This window comes from Epinephelus moara, chromosome 24 (assembly GCF_006386435.1).
Source record: "Epinephelus moara isolate mb chromosome 24, YSFRI_EMoa_1.0, whole genome shotgun sequence".
Classification (NCBI taxonomy): Eukaryota; Metazoa; Chordata; class Actinopteri; order Perciformes; family Serranidae; genus Epinephelus; species Epinephelus moara.
This window is the reverse complement of record NC_065529.1, coordinates 13,233,628-13,259,979: the sequence shown is the minus strand read 5'-3', so window position 1 is coordinate 13,259,979 and position 26,352 is coordinate 13,233,628. Positions and strand designations below refer to the sequence as shown.

General features: G+C 39.3%; 1 protein-coding gene across 1 annotated transcript in view; it reads right to left on the bottom strand.

Annotated features, from left to right (window-relative positions):
• Window positions 1-2,048: 2,048 nt before the first annotated feature.
• LOC126386528 (integrin alpha-5-like) overlaps window positions 2,049-26,352 on the bottom strand; it is a 55,808-nt gene continuing 31,504 nt past the window's right edge. The window contains exons 18-30 of the mRNA XM_050038921.1: window positions 25,112-25,249; window positions 18,692-18,759; window positions 13,760-13,910; window positions 12,866-12,958; window positions 12,290-12,369; window positions 11,862-11,942; window positions 11,615-11,720; window positions 10,401-10,559; window positions 10,102-10,209; window positions 5,950-6,063; window positions 5,178-5,279; window positions 4,940-5,062; window positions 2,049-2,855 (exon numbers count right to left, since the gene is read on the bottom strand). Of these exons, the coding sequence (XP_049894878.1) occupies window positions 2,772-2,855; window positions 4,940-5,062; window positions 5,178-5,279; window positions 5,950-6,063; window positions 10,102-10,209; window positions 10,401-10,559; window positions 11,615-11,720; window positions 11,862-11,942; window positions 12,290-12,369; window positions 12,866-12,958; window positions 13,760-13,910; window positions 18,692-18,759; window positions 25,112-25,249 (1,407 nt within the window). The 3' untranslated portion in view covers window positions 2,049-2,771. The remainder of the gene's footprint in view (window positions 2,856-4,939; window positions 5,063-5,177; window positions 5,280-5,949; window positions 6,064-10,101; window positions 10,210-10,400; window positions 10,560-11,614; window positions 11,721-11,861; window positions 11,943-12,289; window positions 12,370-12,865; window positions 12,959-13,759; window positions 13,911-18,691; window positions 18,760-25,111; window positions 25,250-26,352) is intronic.

Here is a 26,352-nt window from a genome sequence, read left to right as displayed (position 1 = left end):
CCTGATTTTGCCTATCTAGATTTTTGATCTTGATTCTGCCTGACCACGATTTTGCCCATTGTTTAATAAACTGGACTTTGACCTTTTTCTGAGTTGTGCAAGTGAGCCCTTAGACATTCTTAAATATATAAAAAAAATCATTATGAGATATTTATAAGTACAAATATTAGAAATACAACTCCTGGTGATAGACCATCGATAGACATTATATGGGACACATTTGAGGCCTATTTGTTTAGATTATGGCTCAGAGATACTTCTGGCTGCCAGTGTAAGCTAGCTGAAAAGTTGTCTATTTCCACTTTAAAATGTTGATTAAAGGGGCATCGGTGGCTTTATGGATAGAGCAGGCACCCCGTGCACAAAGGCCTTGTCCGTGCAGGTTCGATTACAACCAGTGGCCCTTTGCTGCATGTCGTCCCCTCTCTCTCTCCCCCTTCATGCTTTACTGTCCTATTCATTAAAGGCAAAAATGCCCCCAAAATAATCCAGGGCGCAGGGGCAGGAGACTCCCATGAAAAAATATGACAAGCGGCCTGGCTGTAAGCCCCTGAAGAGCCTCCAGCAAACCCTGCTGACCCAGGCTGTCCTCTGCTCCTCCACCAGAAGAACCAGAGTGAGAGCAGGAAGAGCAAAAAGGGAAATAGGGGCCATGTATCTGTGCACCACCGTCTCTCGTTTTCTCTCAGTTCATTACCACACCTCGCAGGTCCTGTGATGTCTGCAGACATAGGAGAGTTGGCCATCGCAGATGGCAACGTCAATAAACATGTAGCCTGAGCATCGACAGAGTGGTAACTATTTTTTTTTTCCTTTAACCAACTCTCTTACGTCTGCGGACAACGGAGGACCTGTGAGGTCTCCATAATGTATGGACGGGGCGAGTGGCCTGTCTGCGTCTGCGTGGCATTAATCATAAGCACGCATTCGCACACGAGAGGGTGATGTCTGCCACAGGTTCTCGCCACATGTGACTGAGAAAGTTAATTTTAGGCTGGACAAAACCTCGTAAATACATGTGGAAAATGTTTTTCTTCTGTGATATTGTTATCTACTTGAATACGGAATAGGTAAGGCTTCTGTGGAGATAGATTTGTCTCAAGATTATTTGTGTGAAGGGATTGTAAATCTGTGTGTTAATGTGTAATCTGTGAAACACATTTCACAAATACAAAAATAGATTCCTTTTTTTCAAGAGAATATTCAGGCGAATTAAAATGAAAAATTAGTTGAAGTGTGTTGCAACTTATATAACTCAATGACAGAAGCATTTACAGTGATTCTGACTGTTGGTAAACAATTTACTAGAAATGAAACCAGAACAGCGTCCAGTTTACTTTGGGTAGGTGTTTTGGATGAATGTAGTTGAATTTTGTGGGACCTGCTAACAGAGAACCTTAGCCATACAGTAAATTTTATCCAGTGTTTTCATGGCCCATTAATAGGGGCCACGTTACGGCATTCTAATGTTAGCATCACTGGATAGTGATAAATTAAAAGGGTGGCTAGAGCATGCACTGCTACGTCCAGCAAAACCACACCCATCCAGGGGAAACCCTGTGTTTTTAGAGAGTCTCTCACAGCTATGCTTGACTGTTGCCGTTGTTGAGTGCGGTTTAAAGAGTTTGCACTAGCTGCTAGCTGCCAGCTCTATCGGCTGATATAAAAATGGATGCAGTAACATCTTTGTTGATGCAATCTACTTGCACTGAACTCACCATTAACTACATAGCCTGTTGTGGACAATCACCTTAAAATATTAATATTTGTGATGGCACTTTAAGGAATCAGGAAACAGGTTCCATGTAGTTGTAGTAACATAAACCACCAGCAGAGGGAGGTAATGAAGTAAAGTAATGTAGTTTTTTGGATTACTGGTGAGGAAGGGGGGAAAAAGGGTTTTTGACAGAAAGACAGCCAATGATAAATATTTCAGTGTTGATTGCGCTTTGTACTTCTAACATACAGTATCTCATGTCAGCTGCAGTGGGCTCTGTTTAATTTTGCTTATTCACGATAAGCACATCAATGACACTATGGTTGAGTATACAAAATCAGGCTTTATTCTGGGCCACAACACCAATGGGTCATAACACAATGAATACATTACACACATTAAATCATAAACGAAATACCTCCCAATATGGGAGAGGAATGATTCAAGTTAAACATTGCAGTTTGATCAGGATTGTCCTGCAGACAGTACAGTACAACATTCAAAGACCATTGGGACAAACACTGTGCCATAAATAAAGAGTGGTGTATAAATCATACAAAGGCAGGCAATTCAAGAAATATCAAACACTGGGATTGCAAACATGGCTTAAAACACATCTTTTAGGAATAAAAAAATACTGTAGCATTAGTGCCTTTTGCTGGACGTGCATTTTTTCCTGTACTGATATGGGCTGTGAAGTTCTAACCTTTTACTGGTCAACACATTGAGTATGAAGACTATTTTCCAAACAAACATCTTTCCACAGAGATCAGCTTGTAATGAGTACGTCCTTGTTGCTGCTCTTTCTGCAGAGGCTTCATAAACCTTGCTCTGATTGTTCAAATGTATGTCCAAAACAGTAGTGCATATTCAACTGCATGATCCTTGTAGTCCTCCCTGCTTTGGCATTTTAGTGCAGGACCAGATATTGTGTGTTCCAGTGATACAGCACCCATAACTGTCCCTTTGTAAATGGGTTGCCTGCTTATCATTTGGGAATGTGACGGTAATTCCAGTTCTTCAGAACAGCTGCAGGGAAGGCTCCTTGTTGGATCTAAGCTTCAGAAGACGCCTGGGGCTTGAGTTGGGCCTTCTCCATGGTTGTACCATACGGATCTGACCTTTTAAAGAAGCCCATCTGGAGAAAAACACAGAAAGAGGAAGATTAGAAACAAATCAATCTGACACAAAGTCTGGACTGTAAGGAGGGATGTCTGTAGAAAAAATAATATTCCCTATCTCTTTCATGGGCCTCACTTACAGTACAACTTGTACAGTTTGAGGTTTGGCCAGTACTGTACTGCAGGAATAAAACACTTGTGATGTTGGCTTATCAGACCAGGGCTGGGTTATGTCATAAAAAGCAAATTTATTATCCAATAAGTACCCTTTGTAACATGATAATAGACAATTTATGAAGTGTCTTGATGTTATATCCAATTCTTTTTAAACTGAAAAATTTTGTATTGTGAAATTCTTAAACATCATCCCACATTGCATGGACAGAATAAGAAACAATGGGCCCCTAAGCACAGACCTGTAAAAGGCCACCAGGCACAGCACCCTGACTGCAAGAGCCACAAAACAACTACAAATGACAAGGTTATGTCGTTTTATATATCTTTCTAGTCACTTTGCATCTCCTTGTTGTCTACTTGTGTCTCTTTTAGTCACTTTTTGTCTTCTTTTTGTGTTCTTTCGAGTCGGTTGCATCTCTTGGGCATCAGTTTGTGTCTGTAGTCGTCTGTCTATTTTTTTTGTCATAGTTCTAAGAACCCCCCTTTATGGTTTGACCCCACCGTAAGAACTAGAAACATTTGAGGGTTTTTTTTTTAACAATAAGGGAGTTCTTATTCCGTCACTTATTTTTTCAGGTTGTCTGTCCATCAGTACATCCATCCCATTCTCGTGAATGCAAATTTCAGATTTGGCACAAATGTCTATTTGGACTCAAGGATGAAATGAAAAAGAATTTGGTGGTCATACATCAAAGGTCAAGGTCACTGTGATCTCGTCTGTCTCATTATTGTGAACAAGATTACTCAAGAATGCCTTGAGGAATTCTTTTTAAATATGACTCAAACGTCCACTTAGACTCAAGGATGTGCTGATTAGATTTTGGCTCATAAGGTCAAAGTTCAAGTTCACTGTGACCTTGCACCTGTCTTTCTGTCTCATTCTCGTGAACACAATATCTCAAAAACGCCTTGAGGGAATTTCCTCAAATTTTGCACAAACTCCCACTTGGACTCAAGAATGAGCTAAAGTAAACATTCGACCACCAAATGAGAATCAAAGGTCAAAGTCACTGTGACCTCACAAAACATATTTTTGGCTGTAATTCAGGAGTTTATAAGCTAATTGTGACAAATTTTCCCACAAATGTGTAATAGGATAAAATGATGAAGTGATGACACTTTATATCCAAAACGTCAAAGTTCAACTTCACCGTAAGATCATTCTGTCTGGTCATAACTCATCATTACTAAGAAACAGCTCCCAGCACATGAAGAACTACGAGTAACGCAAGTGTACGTTGATTAGTCAAACAAATTCTTTTTTTTTTTAGGAAAACATGAACAGATGGACCGACAATGAAGTCTTTACTGGATTTACTGAGCAGCGACGGTGGAAATACAACACAATTTTAAAACACAGTATTTCAAAGTGAAAGTGACATTGCTAACCAACCACTGGTCGGCTTATAGTACCTCACTTCAGTGTTCCTACTAGCGGTGTGAATGCAAACAGAAAAAAGCCTTTGAAGGTAGTCTAGCTCTCAGGAGAGCTCCCCACTGGGCAGTTCCTCTCAGGGAGTCCCCAGAACTGTTTGTTGGAAAACAGTATTTGTGGTGGTTTTGTGTCTCTTTTTCCATTTTATGTCTCTGTAGTAACTTGCATCTCTATGTAGTTGCTCGGCATCTCTTTTTTAAGTCATTTTGTGTGTCTTTGTAGTGGTTTTGCGTCTCTGTGCCAGGTAGACCCATTCAGTAATTTGTCTGAGCCTAATCATTTTACTACACACATGTATAGATATAGTTTGGAGATGATGGTTAATGACATCGCATGGCTCTAGAAAATGTAGTTACCTGGTCTCTGTAGTAACACCAACTAACCCCCATTAAGACTGCACCTGAAGTGTCCTGGTTTTAAATTGTAACATATGCCAGCCAGTCAGAACTTATTTTCTTGTGTAAGCAGGGTTATGTATCAGCTTCTTACCTTGTATAGTAGATATATGAGCAGGGCAAGTAATATCAACCCAGCTAGAATAGCCAGGATGATGATCCACACTGGCACAGCGTACGGACTGTCCGGCTTGCTCCACATCAGGGCCATCACTACCTGAACAACAGCAAACCACAGCATTTAGACGAACCTCCTAACTTTCTTACCACCTTTCACTGACATCTACACTTGGATGTGAAAAACTTGTTGAATAAAAATGTGATAAAGTTACCTTTTTGGAACCTGATGGCTTGGATTTGGGAGGAATAGCATAAGGCATGGTGTTCACCTTGTACTGAACAGAGCACTCGAGAACATACTGCTTAAAGGCCCGCTGTTGACAAAAAAAAAAGACAGATGGAAAAAGTAATATTTTAATAGGGGTTGGACTCACAGGCTTAAAGGCTGCCAGTACCTAAAATTTTGTGGCACTTTTCAGTATCTTAATCATGTATGCTTATCAAGCCATCATCCCTCAAAATAACAGATATTCACTGATTCTCTCTAAGGTTTTCCCCTAAAACTTTCAGATATTAAAACACTACACTGAAACCTAGGAAACCAACAGTGCTACTATTGATAACATTTTTGTGCACTATCTGATCAAACTCTGCCATTAAAGTCAATTCAGCATGATACCTATCCCATCACTGGGGTAGAACTGATAAATTCTATATGAGATTTGAAATGATCACTTCAACAAAAGATATATAACTCATCAAATAGCATCATAATAAATAATCCTGTCTAAGGCCCTGTACTGTTTACTACTTACTAACTTTACACTGGTTTTGAGTCTGCAGTGTGTTCATGCTGCCAAAATAAAAAAGATGTTTGTGATTTGTTGATGAGTACTGCTGCAGCCAACAGAGGGCAGTATAAGCACACAGACTGTCTAACTTCATGTTGCCTTTCTCATCCAGCCTGAGCTTGCCTCTTGAGTTTCCTGTACTACCAGATGACAGCATAGCTGCACTGTAGGGCAGTGTGTCCTGTAATCTCACCTCGATGAAGGTTTCAGCCCAGAGTCTGGAGCGTACAGTCAGGATAACACTGGCACCTCTCTCCAGCAGCCCAACATTACACTGCAGCTGCCAGCACGTCACTGTCGAGCATGTCTGTGGAGGGACAGAAGCACACAGCTAATTTAGCATCCAGCACCATTTCTCTCAAACCAAAATGATTTGTCTGCAGGAATCATACAATATAAAAGATCTATAAAAGATTTTAAAGATTGTCCCATACATGTTAAAGAGCAGTAGACAACTCGTGGCACAACATCTATGTAAAAGCACCACACCTGCCAATCCTTTTTAAATGATAAATCCATACTGCATCTTCATTATTACAACGCAGAGCCTGGTGTAGTATTCATTTTAAAAGAGTAGGTAGTACATTGGTAGATAGTAGATAAGTGGTAGATGTTAGAGCTATAAGGATAAATACATTCATTCATTTTCCATAATCGCTTATCCTGTTAGGGGTTGTGGGTGTGCTGGAGCCTATCCCAGCTGACACTGGGCGAGGGGCGGGCTACACCCTGGACAGGTTACCAGATATAACAGGGCTGACACATAAAGACAAACAACCATTCACACTCACATTCACACCTACAGCATTTGAGAGTCATCAAATGATGATGCAGGTGGCCCCTGCTCATTTGATAATCATTCACGCATACTCACACACCTATGGCATAGACACTTTGACATGTGGACTGCACGGGCCGGGGATCAAACTACCAACCATCTGAATAGTGGAGCACCGCTCTACTGGAGATGCTTCTCCCTCCAGCTCATAACTGTTATCGGACAGTTTTTATTTGTTGGCAAGATTTAAATTTAAACTGTTATTATGCGTTTGCTTCATATTTGTTGTGGGAGCGGTGTAGCTCACAGGTTATGGAAGGACAGCTAGCAGGTAATTTGCTCCCCAACTTTGTCCTTAAATAGCACTTCTCTCCAGACTTGCTGAAGTTTTACAGGGGTACTTATGTTGCCTGGGTGGAGGCACCGCCTAAAGTTAGGGAATAAAAGTGTGCAGTAAATGCCACAGATTACTATACATGAAAGACAGGAACATGATTAATCTGCAGTCTGCAAGGTGCTCAGTGACCTCTTGGCATGTTCAGGTCGGTTTATTGGATAGATAGGTATTATCCTCCAATGGAAAACTGACTACCACAATGTGTACAGTCCCCCGCAGTAATACAAAGTATAGTAGTTTCTGCAGCCATAGTGGATGTCACTACCATGTTTGCATATTTCTTTTCACTACTTTAATTCTCCTAAATCTCTTAACAAATCAGAGGTGTGGGCACCAGTTTAAAGATCTGGATGGAACCCAGCTACGATGTCACTCCAGTGACACATTAACAATTTTAAAGAAATAATCCTGATAACATGTTTTGAATCTTTATTTCTTTTTTCGCATTAGGCTCTGGACTTAAACTTGGAGTCTGTCAAAGATCAGTCCCTTTAGTTTGATACCAATTCAAAAGACAATCCAACACTTTAACTAACATTCAGCTTTCAGACAGTGGAGCATGGATGTTTAAAAACATCTTCATCATGTGGTCAGAGTCTCCACTTTAAATATGGTTCATCTGAATACCATATGAGATTAATTGTCAAACATTACAGTCAGTGACGCAAGCTTCACCAAAGGAACCCTGTAAATCACAAACCTAATTAACGTCATCTCACAAACAATTACAGCAAGCAGCAGGAGATGGTGACCAGAGCTCATTACATCTATTCCCATTTCCTCTGTTGAAAGAGATAATTTCATTATAATTCAAATCTTTTTCAAGCTCAGAGGCCAGTGCTTCCTCCTCTTACACTCTGATTGGACAATTTTGGTTTCCGTGTACTACATTAATGTGTGGAGCCCACACAGGAGACTGAAAAAAAGTCACAGTGCACTCCAGTTAAGAGACACATACTAATGAAAACACACTCCCATAAGAACCTCTGTGGGACTGAACACCCAACATAAGAGCTATTGACTCAATTTAAGAGCCTCTGTTGTGGTGTGTTTGGAGTGAACAGCGTCACCATGATTCCCTCCACATGCTGAGTCAAGGAGGAAAGAGAAGGAGAAAAACAAACACCTCCTGGGGTCTATGTGGGACACATGGAGTCAACTCCCTTTTCCTGACGAGGAAAAACTGCTCTCAGAAAGTTAGAAAAGAAAAGGTGAATCCAACCAACATGCCTTATTTAGTAAGTTTACATGTTTAAATTGGCTTGGTCTGCCATCGAGTGAAAAAAAAAAAGCTGTAAAAATACTACAGTTTTTGAGTTGCTGGAAAGAACATTGTTGCCTTTGACCAAACTAAGTAAACAGTTTCCCCTTGCTGCCAGTCTTTGTGCAAAGCGAGGCTACACACAACTATTTCTGGGCACACAGATATGAAACTGATATCAGTCTTCTGTCATTTTATGTCAATGTTGTACATAATTGTGAGGTATGTAATCAAGGGTCGTTAAAATCAAGGTTCATGAACACAGAGAGGCACTACGCAGACTTTATATATCAAAGTTTCCTTACAGGGGCATGGACAACGAAAAATGACTTAAGTATTAATAGATAAATAAGTAAATAAATAATAAATAAAAAATAAATTAAAAATACAGAAATAAAAAGAATAAGAATAAATAAAGAAAAATGCATAAATAATCAATAAATGTTGATAATTAAATAGGACATACCTAAATAGCCTAAATTTATTTCTACATTTTTGGTGAGCTTTATTTATTCATTTATGTATTTTTGATTTGTATGTTGATGAGGTAGTAGATCCTTACCTATGCATTTATTTATTTATTTGTGCAATATTTATTTATTTCTGTGTTTTTTAAGCATTTATTTATTCTTGTATTTGTTTCTATATTTATTGTTGTATTTCCATTGATTTATTTAGTCTTGTACTTTATTTATGTAATTATTTATACATTAATTTATTTAATTATTGATACTTGTGTCATTTGATACTGTGTCAAGTGTACTACTACATATACACATACGTATGTGTCTCCAGAGGGAGCTGTGTAAAGTTGCCTCAAGTGATGTCACCTGAGTTAGCATCAGCTGAGTCTGAAGACTACAAGTTTTAAAATGAAAAAAAATCGAGAGGTGTGGAGTCAGAAAGAAATGAGCTTACCAGACCTCTGTAGCATCATCAACACTACTGTGTTTCTACCTTAAAACCCTCTTTCAAAACAAAAACAATCTCCGTACATAAGTGTTTTAGCTCAGTTTCAGAAATAATCTCAGGCCATGCTAACTCACCTTAATACTCATATCACAATACCTTTCTCGTAAACATGGCATGTGCATGCAGGTGTAAACCGGAGGCACGCTGGTTGCTAAGATACAGAAAATACTATGATAGTGAAAAGTAAGAGCAGAGATTTCTTTGCTTTGACCGACAATGGGGTGGAACTTTAAATGAGAGAAACACATGAGTATAAGGCAGTCAAGGCGGCGGAGAACAGAGTGGCAAGTTATTACAAAGCAAATACAGTGACATATTAGAGCAGTACTGGGAGCATTATCCATCACTGGAGGAAGCCATGGCAACGGGAAAGGATGAAATCAAAAATAGTATGTAGGCTTAGTAATAATGTTTTGGCTTGACACGTCATGAATGATAAGACCCAATCAGAGTGTCATCGTTCTTCATCCAGCATAAAACGCAAACCTAAAGTTTTCAAAGATTCCATTTCACGGGTTCCAAAACGCTGGTGTAGTGTGGCGATAAGGCGTAAATGTGGCAAGCGCTACGTGATTTAAAATGAAAACCTATTAGTGTGGATGTAGCCAGAGGGTTGCGATACTAGGCTATATAAGTCAGTGCTAAAAACACACCCAAATCTCCGACTGAACTGTCAGTGGTCCAGTTGCATTGTGGGTAATGTAGGCACCAAGTTGTGACTAGAAAGAAGAATGTTTTTTTAACTGTCAAGTGTGACAGTGTTATGGTAGTGCACTGCTAAGTCAGTGGGGTACTTTAATGTAGAAATATATTACGTATATGTGTGTGCACCTGTAAATGAACTGTGTCCATGGATACGTACAGAAACAACATGTCAGAAAACACAGTGTCTTTTATTTTTACAGCTGGATTTCCTATTCTTTTCATATTGTCTCACCAGGTTTCCTTGTTTAGCCAGAGGATCGCTGTACACCTCCCTCCTCCGGATGTGGTGCTCAGTGCTGGATTTCAGTGACGTGTGCCCCTCTGCTGCTGGAGGCTGGAGCTGCGTGCATAAAGACAGAGTCACTACCAAACATAATCAAATGTTCAAGGCCAAGAATAGACCAAGGGCGATGGTGTCACCAGGCCAACCAAGCTGTGTGCGTGTGTGCGTGTGTGCGTGCGTGCGTGCGTGCGTGCGTGCGTGCGTGCGTGCGTGCGTGCGTGTGTGTGTGTGGATGTGTGTGTCTTCACCTTGAGTTTCATTGCATTGAAGGTGTATCTGGAGGAGCAGCTGAGCGGCCCCTCAGTGACCAACTCCACAGGGTAGAGCAGCCCGTGGCTGTGAGCCCTCAGAGGACACCTCACCTCTAACGTGGACTGGCTGACCACACTGGGACCGTTATTCACCAACTGAAAGAAAGAGGTTAAGTTTGAACTGTTGCTTTGGTCTTTAAAGGGATTTTTGTGATTAAATAAATCCTCATGAAGGACAGCTGCATTGCATGTCTGACACAGGTTATATTAAGATAAATACATTATCTTACATTATAATGGACTTGTGTTTGCCTTGGTGACTATACAAAAGTTACTGAGACGGGACGTGGGCTAATTCTCTTGTTTTATTTTATTAATAAAAAAAAGCAAGACCTGCAGACGGCAACCTCTCACCAATATCTCAAAAAAATATGCTGTAGTTGCAATGGAGTCCCAAAATGTTCAATATTACATGAATAAATAAGTAATCATAAAATATATAGTCTGGAGTACATTTTGTAAAATATGTAAATAGGACAGTTTTTTATTTTATTTAAGAAATTATTAAAACTCATCTTATTCTGAAATGTTATATACTGTTTTAGTCTCATAATAATGGTTTTATAGGGGTTTGTTTTTATTTCATATTAGAAACTGTTGTTTCATAATGTCACATATCATAATTTTACTTTTTACGTCCTGATGTCATGTCATGACAGTGGTCCCTGCCCCTTCACCTTTCAGCTAATCACACGCCTTTTCTTTAGTATAGATTATGTTCAATCAGCCAATCAATAATCATTAGTTAGCTCCACATGTATTGTGTTTCTGAATACAGACAGTTTGGTCCTACCTACTTCTTATTTGAGTGTGGAGAGGAAAATAAAGCCATGCTACAGAGAAACGTGTGTTGACCTCTGCATATGGCAGACGACATGAGAGCCATATTTATAATGTAACCATTTGATCTCTTTGATATATAATACACCTCAAGAGGGGAAGCCGAAATAAAATCTAAATATGGTGTAAAAGAAACAAAAGCCTTCAGACTACCCTCCCTTCAACAAAAATAACAATCATAACTTTAATTTTCATACGGTCCCTAAATAATCGCTCATCAGAAATTTTAGTCTACCCACCTTTTAATTATATGAACAGATATGTGAGAGCAGTAACAATTGTAAACATGCATAGAAGAAATGTCAGCGTACTTCATAGACCTGCTGAAGCTCAGGGCCGATGTCCTGCTCTTCCCTCAGAGTCTGACTAACAATCCAGTTGGGAGGTGGAAAGATGACTTTATCCGGGCGAGAAACACTGCAACAGACAAAAGCAGAGGTTTTACCTTGGCAGGAACGACCATTATAGGAATGATGTTATAATGGTAATGTACTGATGTAGTAGAAGATATAATAGTAGTTGTAGTAGTAGTAGTGGAAATTGGCAAAGAAGCCTCACCCCTGCAGAATGACTTCAGCCATAGCAGCCACCTCCAGCTCAAACAGCACCACCTCACTCTCTGAGTTATTTGCATTTTTACTACAATGGACAAATAGAAAGACGAAGAGTTAGAACAGTGTAAACATACTTTTCAAAACAGGACTTTGTCAAGTTGTCATAAATTCTGTAATTGTTTTTAACAGAAAATACCTAATATTGATATCTATAAATATCAAAAATATATGGAAGCAATTAAAGAGCAGGGTGAATTTGTGTGTGTGTTTTGCCTGCAAAAAAAAAAAAAAAAAAATCCCCTTGCCTCTGAAGGCTTCCATAAAAATGTTTATATAAATATTTCACACTTACTAAATGTAAAAAAAAAAAAAAAAAGAACATGTACTAAACACTGTACTTCCATGATATTTTGGGAATACCAAGACATGTACCTTCGTATTTGGAGCTCAAACTGTACAGTATCGTGAGTGTCCTTCAGTCTAGGCACAGTGAACCGAAGGCCGGCCCATAACTAGGAAGAGACCCACAGTAAATGTATACAATTAGTCCAGGGAACATGGGGAATGAATAATATAAAAATGACAAAGATTTATTGCATTTGATTTAGTTCTGTTATTTGTTGTTGTTTTACCACGCACTCATTACTTTTCTACATTCCCTCCAAAGCTTTCAGGATCTTAAATTGGCTTTGTGAACATATTCAAGTCCAGCTGATTCTCCTGTGGTTATGAAAAGTTGACCAGCAATTGTTGCATTTTTCTCACTATGAACACACACAGCCTGGACTCTTATTCTGGTCTGACGTATTCTTCTGCTTTTGAAACCAGGGGACTTTATACAAGATAGTGTTATTTATGTTTTGTATGTTTTATCAGGTCAATTAAAAAATAATTTTGAGTTTGTGTATGAATTATGCAATGCCAGAACAATCTGACTTGACTTAATTGTACTGAGACACAAAAACTTAAAAAGGCCAAAGACAACATGTGGGCTTTGTTGGCTCTTACACTGGTACCAGACTTCATGGGGTTTCCCAGATCGCACACGAGATAGCGGGTCTGGTTTTCTGCTTCATAGCTGCACGTCAGCTGAGTCAGGCTCTGGAGAGGACACAAAAACATCAAATACTGTCAGCTCTGATACTAAGATTACTAGATAACTAAACACATAACCTAAAATAGTTCTGTTTTTTAGGCACCTCAATAGGTTGTGGTGAACAGACAGCTTCTGTGACAAGGGTTATGATATTTTCTGCCTCATCATGATTCCTGTTTGGTTTGTTTTTTGCAATTTTTCGTATATAGTGTGTTTAAATTCTGCTCAGAAACTGGTGGGAGTGTGTACAAAGTGGGTTTCCCACATCAGTGGTTGTAGCACTGCTTTCAAGTGATATTTGGTTGGAAAATCAAACACATATCAAATTATGCTATGCTGCACATTGTTAAGACCCAACCTAAGGTTTGTTATTTATACTTCAGGTGGAGGATAATAATAATAATAGTTCAGTACTAAAGAAGGAATACTTATTACCACTGATGGACTCACACACACACACACACACACACACACACACACGCCACGCTAAAGTGCCCTCTTGAGTGGCGAAAATGAGAGGATGTGCCCTATCAGCTGCCCTCTTGAATGATGAAAATGAGCAGATGTGCCCCTTTGGCTGCCCTCTTGATTAACAAAAACGAGCGGATGTGCCCTTTTGGCTGCCCTCTTTAGTGGTGAAAATGAGAGGATGGCCCCTTTTGGCTGCCCTCTTGTCCCCATGTCATGCAGTAGGTGTCCTTTTTTACTTTTCGCCCCTGCCCTTCAAACATCCTGAGTCCGTCACTGCTTCTTACCAGTATACTTAGAGGCTAAAGGCATAGTAACAGTAACAGTTGTCGGCTCACCACATTGTTGCGTGCTATCCCGCTGTAGTCGGCCTCTGGGGGAAGCACCACATAGAGCTCGGCCTCATACGCCCCTCCCTCTCCCTCGTTCCTGGCATTGAACGTCAGGCTCAAGGAGTTTTCATCACCCAGGTAAACCTCTGCTCTGTCACTGTGAAAGGACAACCACAATCACAGTGAGGTTGATGACAACAAAAATTCCAGAAATATGCCCTTCTAAGCACGTCCATGCATACAGTGTTACTGTCTGCACGATGAATGTTATTAAAGTTAAAAAGATATATTGCATCGTGCCAGAAGTTACAGCCCAGTATGGTCTCCATCAGCTCCTCAGGGAAATGACTCAGTCTGTAGCTGCTTAATGCTGCACTCTGTCCACCAGCTAGTTGCTAACTCTGTCTGTCTGCTGTTTGGTCTTGTACGGTGTGGTTTTCAGAGCTTTTTTGCTGAAAACAGCTGCTTACTGCAGCTAAAAGCAGGAAGTGATGCTGATGAGAGCAATAAGACTGAGCCAAAACAGCAAAATAAATCAAAACAAAACAATTAGCTGAAAGATACTACCTGTATAGATCCATAGGAAAACTACAGAGTCGGCTGATAATTCCATGTGGGTTTGTCACTACAAGTGACCCCTTTCATATAACACACAGTAATTATATATTTGCTAATATAAAAATTTAGATAGGTGCAGCTTTAAAGCACTGACAATAAAGGAGGTTCAAATGGCTCTTAAAACTTTAGCACAGATGGTTTGTTTTCAAACACAGCAAGTGAATTCTTTTTTAAGTTTTGAAACCAGAAATCTCAAAAAATAATAGTTCAAGAACTTAACTTCACTACAGCTAATGTACATAATGGTAATTTTATGCTTTTCTGTATTGCTCTTTAACTTACTTCACATCCTTTATTTGTGCAGTTCCTTGAAAAAAGAACTTCAAAAACATTTTAACAGTAGTTCTTATCTATGTTATATATATCGCCGTTTGTGTTGACCTTAAGTAAAATCTCTATAAAAAAAAAAAAAAGCTTTAATAATGATGCAGCTTAAATCAGATTTTTAGTCATGCTAGCATGACTTGGTCCGCCTCTTTGGCCCAGACTGAATTATTTCAACATGTATTGGAGAGCTTATCATGAAATTCTTAACAGATATTACTGTCATGGGACCAGATCAAACCTATGTCTCAGTAGTGTCTCAGTAATGAAATTTTAACACACATTCATGTCTCCTGCAGGTTGAATTGTAATAACGTTGGTGATCCCTTAACTTTTCACCATCAGTGCCATCATCAAGTTAAAAATTCGTCCAATAAATTACAACCAAAACCCTGCAACACTGACGACATTCCCATAATCCTCAGCTTCACATTGTCTTTATTGCTGATTAGCAAATGTTAATATGCTAACATGCTAAACTGAGAAGGTGAACATGGTAAATATTAGGGGTGTAACAATACATTCATCTGGATCAGCATATCGATTCAATGACCAGTATAATCGATGCAAAGTGAAAACAGCAATATATCATGATCTTTAAGATAAGCCCTTATTTTAAAGTTCCAATGGCACATCTGTGTCACCGAGTTCCTAAATATTTAAACAGTGCTAGCAGCTCAGCACCAGGCAGACAATGGCAAGCTGCCACGAAAAAGACAATTAGAATATTTATCGATTGTCTAATATCAGTCACAGGCCCGTGAATTGAATCAAATCATATTGTGGCAAACTTTACGACATCAGCAAATATTGTATCATAATAAAAATTTTAATTTATACCCCTCGTAAATTTACCTGCTAAACATCAGGTTGATAGCATTGTCACTGGGATCATGTTAGCATGCTGGCATTAGCATTTAGCTAAAGGCAACACCATGCACACGAACAGCCTCACAGCGCCTGTACTTGTGCATAACCATTTTTTTTTTCAGTGGTATTTCCCGGGGGTATCTATTACACAGCCATTATTTTTTGTTGGTCTTGAAAAGGCCATTTTTATCTACTGCGATCAAAACGGCTGAAAATAACAGCGTCCATTTACAGCCTTTATTTGCTGGCACAGTTCAGTTTCTCCTACCTCTGCTGCCGTGTTCATTTGAAGTGACTCGGTGCAGGGCATGACCAAAGTGCCCAAGAGAAGCAATTGTAAAACGTAATGAAAAGCAGCGACGTGAAGTCTTTCCAGACAATGCATCTCTGTTTTAGAAAGTCCCCACGGGCCATTTTCTCCTGCATATCTGTCCATGACTGACCTGGGAAATGACCCAAATCTGATCACTGTGATTTGTCTCAGGAAACCGACCCCCACCTTATTCTGCACGTTCACAGTGACGCCCCTGTGTGCACACACACTTTCAGTGCGGTGATAAATCCTCTCGACACTCTCTGACTGCGGCCCTCCCCCAGCAGCCACACTTTGTGGTAGTAAATCTATGTTTCTATTGAGCAGAAAGAGGAGAAAGGAGTCTGGTTGAGGGTCAGAATCAGGGTTCTTCTTTCATTCCCTGTTTCCTCCTCCCCTCCCCCCATCTTCAGAGGGTCTGGACGCAGTGACCCCACGCTAGGTACGACAACCACCAGATGATCTTAATTAGGCCCAGGCAAGTTTAGCAAATGCAGAGGAAGCAACACTGATATCCTAACACCAACATTCAACAGATGCTGAGACCAGACACAAATCTGCAGCGTATAGTTGAGATGTTAACAACAATGAGTTTCATGTGTTGGGAAAATATAACGGTGGATTATGAAGCTCATAAAAGCATAACTGAAACCAGAGGTTACAAATCAAACACCAGCGACAGGGTTGTGAATGTTAAATATCCCACTGTTTTCAAATTCTTGGCTCGCAAGAGAAAAATGCTGTGTCTTATAGTATGTCAGCGAAGGGAAATTCAGTTTAGTGAAAGTGCTGAATCATTCGAGTTTGGTCCCGTGGCAACGACAAACGAGGATCTTTGAGTTTTCGTGGGAGACTTTTTGCACTGATTGTATTTCTGCAGCTAAGAGAAATCACATGGCCATCATAATGCAAAACACCCCTCATAACAGAGCTGTCTGGGGGGAGAGAGCCTGAAAGTGTGTGTGTGTGTGTTCGCTTTGTGAATAGACTCATTGCACAATATTTGGCTGACGTCCATTCACGAACATGGATACACGATTGATTAACAATAACATGTGAATCTTTCCTCTGTATCTGTACTGCAGCAGAAGCATGTGATGAGCTGTACACAGTGTCTTATCATGTGTCTTAAATGCTCTGAGCCACATTATCACGTCTTTTCCTTTTTTATATCAATCCCATGCTTCTTCTCTTTGACTAAGTCGTGCCACACTCACTGTCTCTTCCTGCAGATATGTTTATCTTATCTGGAGGGAGAAACAGTGACTTATCCTTCACTGATCATCACTTGTTAACTTAACTGTTTAAAGATACTCTGTGGTGCTTTAGTGTAAGCATTTTTTTTTTTCTCACCAAAATGCAATGTGTGTTTCCTTGAGACTTAAAAATATGTTTGAATGTATTAACTTCAGATCTGAATAAATAAATATGAAAATACAGAAAAAAACTTTCCATATTGTATATACCGTCAATATTATATTGGTTTTTATATCATATTGTTAATATTTTTTGCCTTTTTTTTCTTTTCACTTGCTCGAGTAACACACTGATTGTTGCAACCATCTTGCTGAACTAAGTAAAATCTTATAAATAAACGTGGGAATAAAGAAAGAAAACCCGAAATAAATAACTAGAGGCATAAGTAAATAATTAATGAATGCAGAGGTTAGGACCTCCAACCTTATTTACAAACAAACACAGAAATACATAAATGTTATTGTACAAAAATGTAGAAATAAATTCAAGATATTTATTTATGTCCCGTTTGATTATCAGCTTTATATATTTATTTAAATATTTATGCTTTAACTGTTTTATTTATTTTTTATTTCTGTGTGTTTCAGCATTCATTCGTTATTCTATTTATTTTTGTATTATTTAATCCTGTGTTTATTCATACATTTATTTATTTATTTATTCACTTTGGACCATGGATTCATTTTGTAGTGTGAATTGTAGTAATTAACTCCACAAAAAAATATCACCCAACTGCCCCTCAGCTATGAATCATTTTAGCACCTCTCAGCTCAATGTTTTGGTTTTACAACCTAAAATTTTGTTGACTTGGTTCACTCTCACCGCTCCCATCAAGCTCATTTTCAGCTGCAGCATGCAGCTGTTTTCAACCCACTGTAAGCTACCTGCCCAGCACCAAACAGCACATGGACAAAGTTAGCGACAAGCTAGTAAACATACTGAAGCCTTTAGCAGCTGAAAAGGTAGATTCTTCCCTTGACAGAAGGTGGAGACCAAAAACAGAGCTCAAAGGTGAGTAACTAGCCTACTTACATTCATCAGGTGGCAAGAAACAGAATTCTTAATAAGTGCTAATGATGCTCTGTATCTGCTGAATATGTGAATAAAAAGCTGTTCGCTAACACCTTAGCCATATCAACTTAATTTCCTCTTCACATCTTGTTCTGCCTTTCTCAAGCGGCCTAATAACTCAATTAAAACTGCTTTAAACAGTACGGCCTGTGCTGTTGCAATTTAGTGTGTTCCAGTAAATGCTGTTGTTTACTTTGCTTATTCAGCTAAAGCTGTAACTGCTGCTCATGCTAAATATGCAGTTCTTCTTGTGTTCATTCCTCACTAACCAGAAACATAAAATGCATCACTTCAAGTGCAGCAGAGTAAAGACCCAGCAGACACACTGGGAGCTGCACATGGCAAATGTGAGCTTTCCTTGGTATATGTTGAAATTGTTCAGTCACAAATGGAAAAAACTGTAGGAGATTAGCAAAGCGTGACTGGAGGGTTTGAGTTTTGTTTGTTGAATCAGGTAAAGTCATAGAGCTGTTATTTCCTCTCACCCATAAACAGCCAGCTTGAGGTCAGGGACGCAGATGTTGTCCTCCCCACAATCGAGTTGAATCTGGGCCTGAGAAAGAGAGAAGAGTAGAGATAAATGGAGGAAGAGGGAGGAGCGAGGGATGGTTATGATGGGTGAAAGAGAGAGAGGTATTCGGGGAACAGAGTCCAAAGGTATGGAGAGAGAAAAGCTTTTGAGGAAGTGGATGTTTACAGAAGCCAGCACATGAGATTCATGATTTAATGAAAGGATAAGACAGGATATAGACTACACATCTCCCCCATATATGCACAAAACTGTAACAATATTTGCAACCACCAAATGCCAAGAGGCTGTGTGAAAGCAGCATCCTTTCATGTACGCAGGATAAAAGCAATTTGTGCTTTACATGTGGGAACGAAGAAAAGGGGGATAGAGAAAACATGGTGAAGGTTTAGGAGAATGAAAGGATGATGAATTCCATCTAAACAAGTATTACATTTTTGCGGAGAAGCCTCGATCACAAAGAGTGAAAACCTCAAATTTAAAAGAGAATAGGGCTTAATCGGCTCTTTAGTCTTTCGTGACAGATTACTTGGTAAAAACCACAGTAAAAAGATAAATGTGATTTGATTTGGGGGGCATTGTCTTTTCCAGTGCGTCCTTTCGGCTTTTGCTTTATTCTCTCTTTTCTCCATTTCTGTCTCCACCATTTCTCCCATATAACTCCGTGGTGTCATTGTTGCCGTACCCTCATCTCTCCAACATATGGGAAACATTAGATTCCAAAAGAATGCTACAGAGAGCAAAGAATCAGCCTGGCAATGGTTAACAGTGTTTCAGAAGAGATTCCTCATTCAAGTCGCTGCTTTTACATTTGCTCGGGACCCGAGAGGCTATCGGTCATGTAACACCAAACAGACAGGAGCACACACGCTCTGTAATAGCATACTAAGATCAAGTGATGAGTCCCAACTTATCATCCCTCCCCTTCTGACCACTTTTTATGTCTTTCACTTTCATCTCTTCATCCTCCCATACGTTTGATCCATGTTTCCCTCTAGCTCTTAAAGGGACAGTCCAACCCAAAATCAGAAATTCATATTTTTCCTTTTACCTGTAGTGCTATTTATCAGTCTAGATTGTTTTAATGTGAGCTGCTGAGTGTTGGAGAGATCGGCTGTAGAGACGTCTACCTTCTCTCCAATATAATAGAACTAGATGGCACTCAGCTTGTGGTGCTCAAAGTGCCAAAATAACACATCAGAAAAACTCACCAGCAATGTCTCTTTCCAGAAATCATGACCTGGTTACAAAAATAATCCACAGACTTTGTTGTGAGCAGTTTCATTTAGGGAACTATTTTCTTTCTACTTAACTACACCTGCCAATGAAGGTGGTGTGCATCTACTGCTAACTCACCTAGCACCACTGAGCTAGCTAACATTACTGCTCAACCGAGGAGGACGCTATTAATGTTTACATCATGCATGAGCCTCTGGTCTGTGAGTAGATGTTCGCTTATTCTGAGAGGTAATAGGTTTGGTGAGCGTAGTTTGGTAGAAAGAAAATACAGTATAGTTACCACTCTTAAAAAATGACTCATGGGGTTAGTGGATAATGGTTAGAATAACCCTAACCCTAAAGTTTTTCCAGGAATAAATAAATTAATACCTTAAATAAAACAATTTGACCACCCATTATCACCACAACTTTTGGTAAATATCAAGTTGTTTCAAATAAATTAACTTCAAGGTCAAAGCAAGTTATGTTGGTTGTGCTAAACTACTTGGGTTCATCAGATTATAAATGGCTCATAGGACTGACTGAGTAATGCCAGACTTGGAACTACTTAAAAAGATGCATGTAAATTGTTAGCTTCATTTTTTTTTAAACAGTGGATTATTTTTTTAGGCTGCAGGGTGTTTATTTAGAAATTCTAAAGGTATGATTTTCAATACCTTCAATAATACAGTCGCTCCACTTTCTATTTAACTGATACGGAGATGCAGTATTGAGTTGATGTAATGTATGTAGTGTGCAGCATGTGTCACCAGAGGTCAGTCTCTACTGGTGGAGCAGGCAGCTGAGTTGAGAGAGATGCCGACTGCACAAGGTGGGGATAACGTTACAGGACTTATTAAAGCTTTGTGCAGACTGACACCACCACCCACACATCATCTCTGTTGAGCTGAGGGATGTGTCAGTATCAGTCACAGCAATAGTGTCACTGGAGTCCTCCAGCAAGAATCTATGGAAGAAGGGCGCTTATTTCTTATCTATTCATTATTTTAGGGGCTGTAAGTATTTAAACTCAGCTAGACTAGTAGTAAGCATGTTGGAAACAGCTTTGTCAGCTAGACAATGACATTCATGCTACAATGACGTTTTTCACAAATAGTTAAACGTCAGGAAGGACTGAAGGTATCAAAAAATAGATACTGTGCTAAAGTCACTAGATTATGTCACACCAATTTGTGTATCCATGACATAATTTACACATCTTAAAGGTTTTTAAAAATGATGTCAAGCTAAACTTAAGTGATACTAGCTCTATTCGTAATGAAAAAAAAAAAAAAAAAAAAAAAACGGACGCCTTCTTCAAACCTCATTAATGCTTCCACTGCCATAGATATAATCTTACTGCCATCATTATGGTAATAACCAGCAGCAGTTCTGTTACTCTTAATGCTAAAATGTAATTTCAGTTTATCTATGGGATGAAATATGTTTTGATATATTGAAGGAAGCAGAGGTTTTATCTATCCAGGCAGGTCAAAAAGCGGCTTACTCTAGCACACAGACCTTCATCCCAAATCAAAGCAGTAGCATGTATTGCTATATTAAAAGGGTGCAGAACTAAGTGAAGGAAAAATTAACTATTTAGTACAGTAAATGTCCTACATCTCTGTTCTTACTCCTAAAACAACTGTATTTACAGAACGAAATGGCTGTTGGCGTGGTCAGAATTGTGGCCTGTTGCACTGTGACCACACCCAGCAATGATTTCAAATTGCACTACAGTGCATTCTTACATCACTGCCATAATATAAAAAAATAACAGATAGCTGATAACTGATAGCAGCAAAGCCATCAGCTGTGATTAATTTCCTATCTCCTTTATTGTACTGTACATATTAACTCTTGATTGGCACTCCATTTAAATGTGTGCATATGACTGGAGAAACAAGAGCAAGTATATGTTAAAAACAGTGGATGCTAAATTGCCAGCTTGGGGCCTTGTGTCACTCTAAACAATGTAAAGTGAAGTGTTAGCAAAGCATTGGGGCCCACACTCTACTGGGAGATAAGTGATGTTGTCGTCACTTGATCTAACTGATCAATGGGAGAAAAGCCTGTTGATTTCTTTCACAGAAGGAGAAGAGAGAGCAACAACAGATGATTCATTCTGTCGCCTTTAAAGGTTCTAGGCTGAAAAAAGTTGTTGTATTCTGTTAAAAACAAGTATATGACGTACACACTCACGCACCCACATCACACTCACTTCACCTTGTATCTCTCACATAAACATGTGCACGTTTTCAGGCTCTGGCTCTTGCCTGGTGGAGGAGACCACTGGCAACATACATGAACAAACCACAACCAGATGTCTGAGAGGCGAGCGCCGCCCCACCCAAACAGAGCTGTCAGTCCTCCCTCTGTGTTTTTGCAGAGCCATGACTTGCCAGTCCTGCATGAACCATCCAACTCTTCATATAGGAAACAAAAAGAAGCACTACCAATGGAGACCAGAGTGCAGTAATCAGCTCGTGCTCTACTACGGCTGACCCTGGACCTCTCACATATGGGCTTCAGCACTGTAAAGGGGCCTTACATTTGATGTCAATTTTAAAATGGCGGCCTGTAGCCCCCATCTTTGCCATTCAAATAAATCCCTGCACGCAAAATGTAAACAGTGGGAGATGTGCTGTGGTATGGAAGCTGAACCTGAACTCCTACAGTACAGAGAACCACTGTTGTACATGGTTCTAGATTGTTTGGTAATGTTCTGTGAAAACGTTCATCATGCCATCTGTTCTGCTCTCTTTCCACTGGTAACCATTGTGGTCACTATCTGTTTAGTTCATCACATGCAAGGCGTGTGGCCATATAAGTGGTGTGGTCTAGATGTTTAGTGTGGTAATGTAATATATATAGATACATTTACAGCTCTACAGAGAGATACACTTCATGTCTTTGGAAGTGGATCTTCTGAGAAGAATTAAAGCTGTGCTTCATGGATTTCCAGGTTGGATATCTGGCGAGGATTTCTTCACTTGGATATTTCTCACATGCATTTATTGCACATCATATTCAAGCATTATGCACTATAAATGCTAAATAATATTAATTTAAAATATCTGAAGTTCAAAAATAGTATAATTTGGTTTGAACTATGGATGCTTTTGACCTAGCCTACATTTTTAACAAAGTTTCACGCAACCCAAATGCCAGAAAACACTGTGCGTTTTTAGCAAGCCAGCACAGAAACATTTGGATATGGTTTGGAAAAGTTCATGTTTTGGCTTAAAATACCTGTTTTTTGTAGCACTATTCTGGCAGCAAACACAGTGATGTCTCCTTAAAAAACATCCACTTTTTGTGGCACTATCCCCAGTGGAAAACCAGAGACAAAACAACCATGCTTGCGGGCTAAGAAACAACTGGAAAAGCAACGACAGGTTGGTATACACAACTGGTTTTGCTGTTTGTTGATCTCAAACAGTGGTCTGCAGCTTGGCAGGCGTTTCACCTAGGTAGCACAGATGTATAAAGAGAACTGAAAACAGCGTTGGAGGCCTTGCCTCGTTCACTCCTATGAAAGTTGCTTTGTGGCACAGGAAGCCAATAAAGCTCTATTTCCACAGTATGAAATTACCCAGATCCTCTACATAGTGGGGCCCATAGAGCAAGTAAACTAGAGATTTTCGGCAGATGAACAGCTAACTTCTGGTTTAGTGGTCTGCTCACTGAAATGGTGATAAAATTATTTCATCGTGCATCTCTTGTAGACTTTTGATCGGACCAAATGGCTCAAATCCTGATTTTGAAATGAGTCACTTTGCAGGGATTTTGACACAAATTGGCTTCAAAGCCCCGCACTGTTCCTGGAGGTTTGGTGCCAGCACACCATCCACCAGCCAGTCAGCTCATATAGCACGTCACTTTAGAAATGTTGATACAATACATATGAAATGTACAAATGTAACGTATTCAAGGTTTGAAAACGCCTATGCCAACATTTTCTGCAAGAGACTCAGCTGGTTCCACCTTATTAAAAACGAGGTGACATTCAAATTTGTTTTGTCTTTATACTTATTTTTTCAAACATGTAAGAATGGATTAAATTCGCAATATCATAATACTCACTATGGACCGAATATCAGTGGTTATTTACAATAACTTCCACGTAGAAAATCCTTGCGCCACATACATTGAAATCTAACAGCACAAAGCAGACAACGTCTCAATTAGTTAGTTTTAACCACCAAAAAAAAATCAATACCAGTTTAAATGTACGTTGTATTTCGAATATTAGCGGCTTTTATGATGAATAATTGAAGCCATTATATTGAAGCCACCAAAAAACGTCATTTTTAGGTAGCAGAACACAGAGTTGCTGGTCTACCGCAGCATCGATTGGTTAGAGTGTAAGGTAAAATGGAGCAAATATTCAAATATAGCATACGCTTACACTGACGTTGATTTTTTTAGATGGCCAAAATACGTTTTTGCTGCGGCCTCACCCACAGCAGTTCCATGTTTAGCGTCCATGCCAGTAGATTTTGTTTAAGAAACATGATAACGAAGTAACAAAGTACATAAAATAAGCACAGCTGAAATGTCAGACATAACAGATCACCGTGTTTAACTATATATCTTTAAAGGTTACAGTCACTGCTGAAAATAACAACAGAAATCAAGACGTTTGTCAGTTTTACATATCTCCACAGTTGTAATGAATTATCAGTTTTCTACCTGGAAGTGACTGTTGTTTTTAGAACGATGTCACGGTATTTCGGTCTATAGCTAAGTTACAGTTATACCACAGCTAAGATTATTGTGATATTATCTCACACTTGCTGGTTGTCATAGTAACACCATCTGCTGTTTGTCAGGTTCACAGCAAGTAAAAATTGTGTCTGTTTGAGCGAGTTATGGAATCATTTGCAACTATAAATATAGCTCAGGAAATGTCAGTAAGGGAAGGAAATTGTAATGTGGCCACTACCAATAAGAAAGAAGTTTAATAAACAAAGAATCACACAATCTGTACCTCTGATAATTACATCATGGACTTTAAAGCAAAAGTTAGAAAACATGTTGAAACTGGCAACTATGCCATGAAACACAACCACTTTGAAATGTTTTTAAAGGTCTGGAGCCTACTGAGCTACAATACATGACCTCATCATTTTGTATCATGAATTAATATACATACCTTCTGCTCTATAAGCTGTTCTGTCTCATAATTCAGGATTGGTCTGAGGCCATGCTGGTCCACTGAGGCATGAGGATCCAGACTGAAGTTCAGGCTGATGTAAATGGGGGACAGTTTATCCCGAAACTCATCTTCAGCCTTTAACAGAGAAAGATGTGTAAGTAATTGCTGTGAATGACTCTAATTTATGTGTTGCATGCTGCTCCAAAAATTTATAAAACTTTGTCTGGTGTATAAATGTCTGTTCTCAATATTCTGAAACAAGCTAAAACTTCCGATGAGGGGCAAAAGCTGGTTAGAAATCTGTCATCAGGGTAGGAATTCCCAGCCTTTTAGTGCACATTATTGTGAAACCCTCTTCAAAGTAAATGTAGAAGAAAAAAGTTGCCACATTATATGAAATTAAAAGCAGATGTTACAGCAGCCACTGGTCTAGATGTAAGATTTAGTCTGTTTGAAGTTTCTCAAAGATGTGACATGAATTCTGTTTAAGCAGCCACAATGCTGCAGACCCTGAGAGGAGGAAGTGGTGTACAAACAGATAAGTGTTGACTGACAGGTGAGTAGATGGCTGGCAGTTTGTACTCAAGCCATCTCTAACCCTGTCAAAGAGCAAAGTGCTCTGATCTTTATGTCCTTACAGTGAACATCTACACACATGTGACTTAAGTGTTTTTGGCAGGCGTTCACTTTGATCAGGTCACCACTGAGTGATGAGAAGATTGGTACTGTACTAGTTTCACCTCAAAAAGCACTTCAAACAGCAACTTCAAACCCTGTATATTAGGAAATGACTTTAACCTCTCTCCTGGCAGCCAGTTAATTACATTCACCTGGTGCTGCAGGTGCAACATAATCTCTGATTAGATGGCTCAAATGAAAGCCAGCAGGGCTCTGGCTCCGAGGGCCAGGATTAGGGACCAGAAAATTTGTCGAGATATAAAAGGAATGGTCTTGAATGATTAACTGGAGAAATAGCTTGTGTACAATACTTTTAAACTTACACTATTGCATATTTTGCTGTTAGGGGTCTCACAGTCAAATAATGACAAATACTGAGCAATGCTGTCATTGCAGTCTCTCCTAGATTTCACTTGGCTGGGATTCCTTCAGTGTTCATTGTTCAGGAGGTTTTTACCAGTAGCCAAATTAACCACAGAGGTCCTTTCCTCGCCAAAACAAATGGACCAGGTGATTAAAACCAGTAAATACACTGAATAAAGCAGTTTCATGTTAAAAAT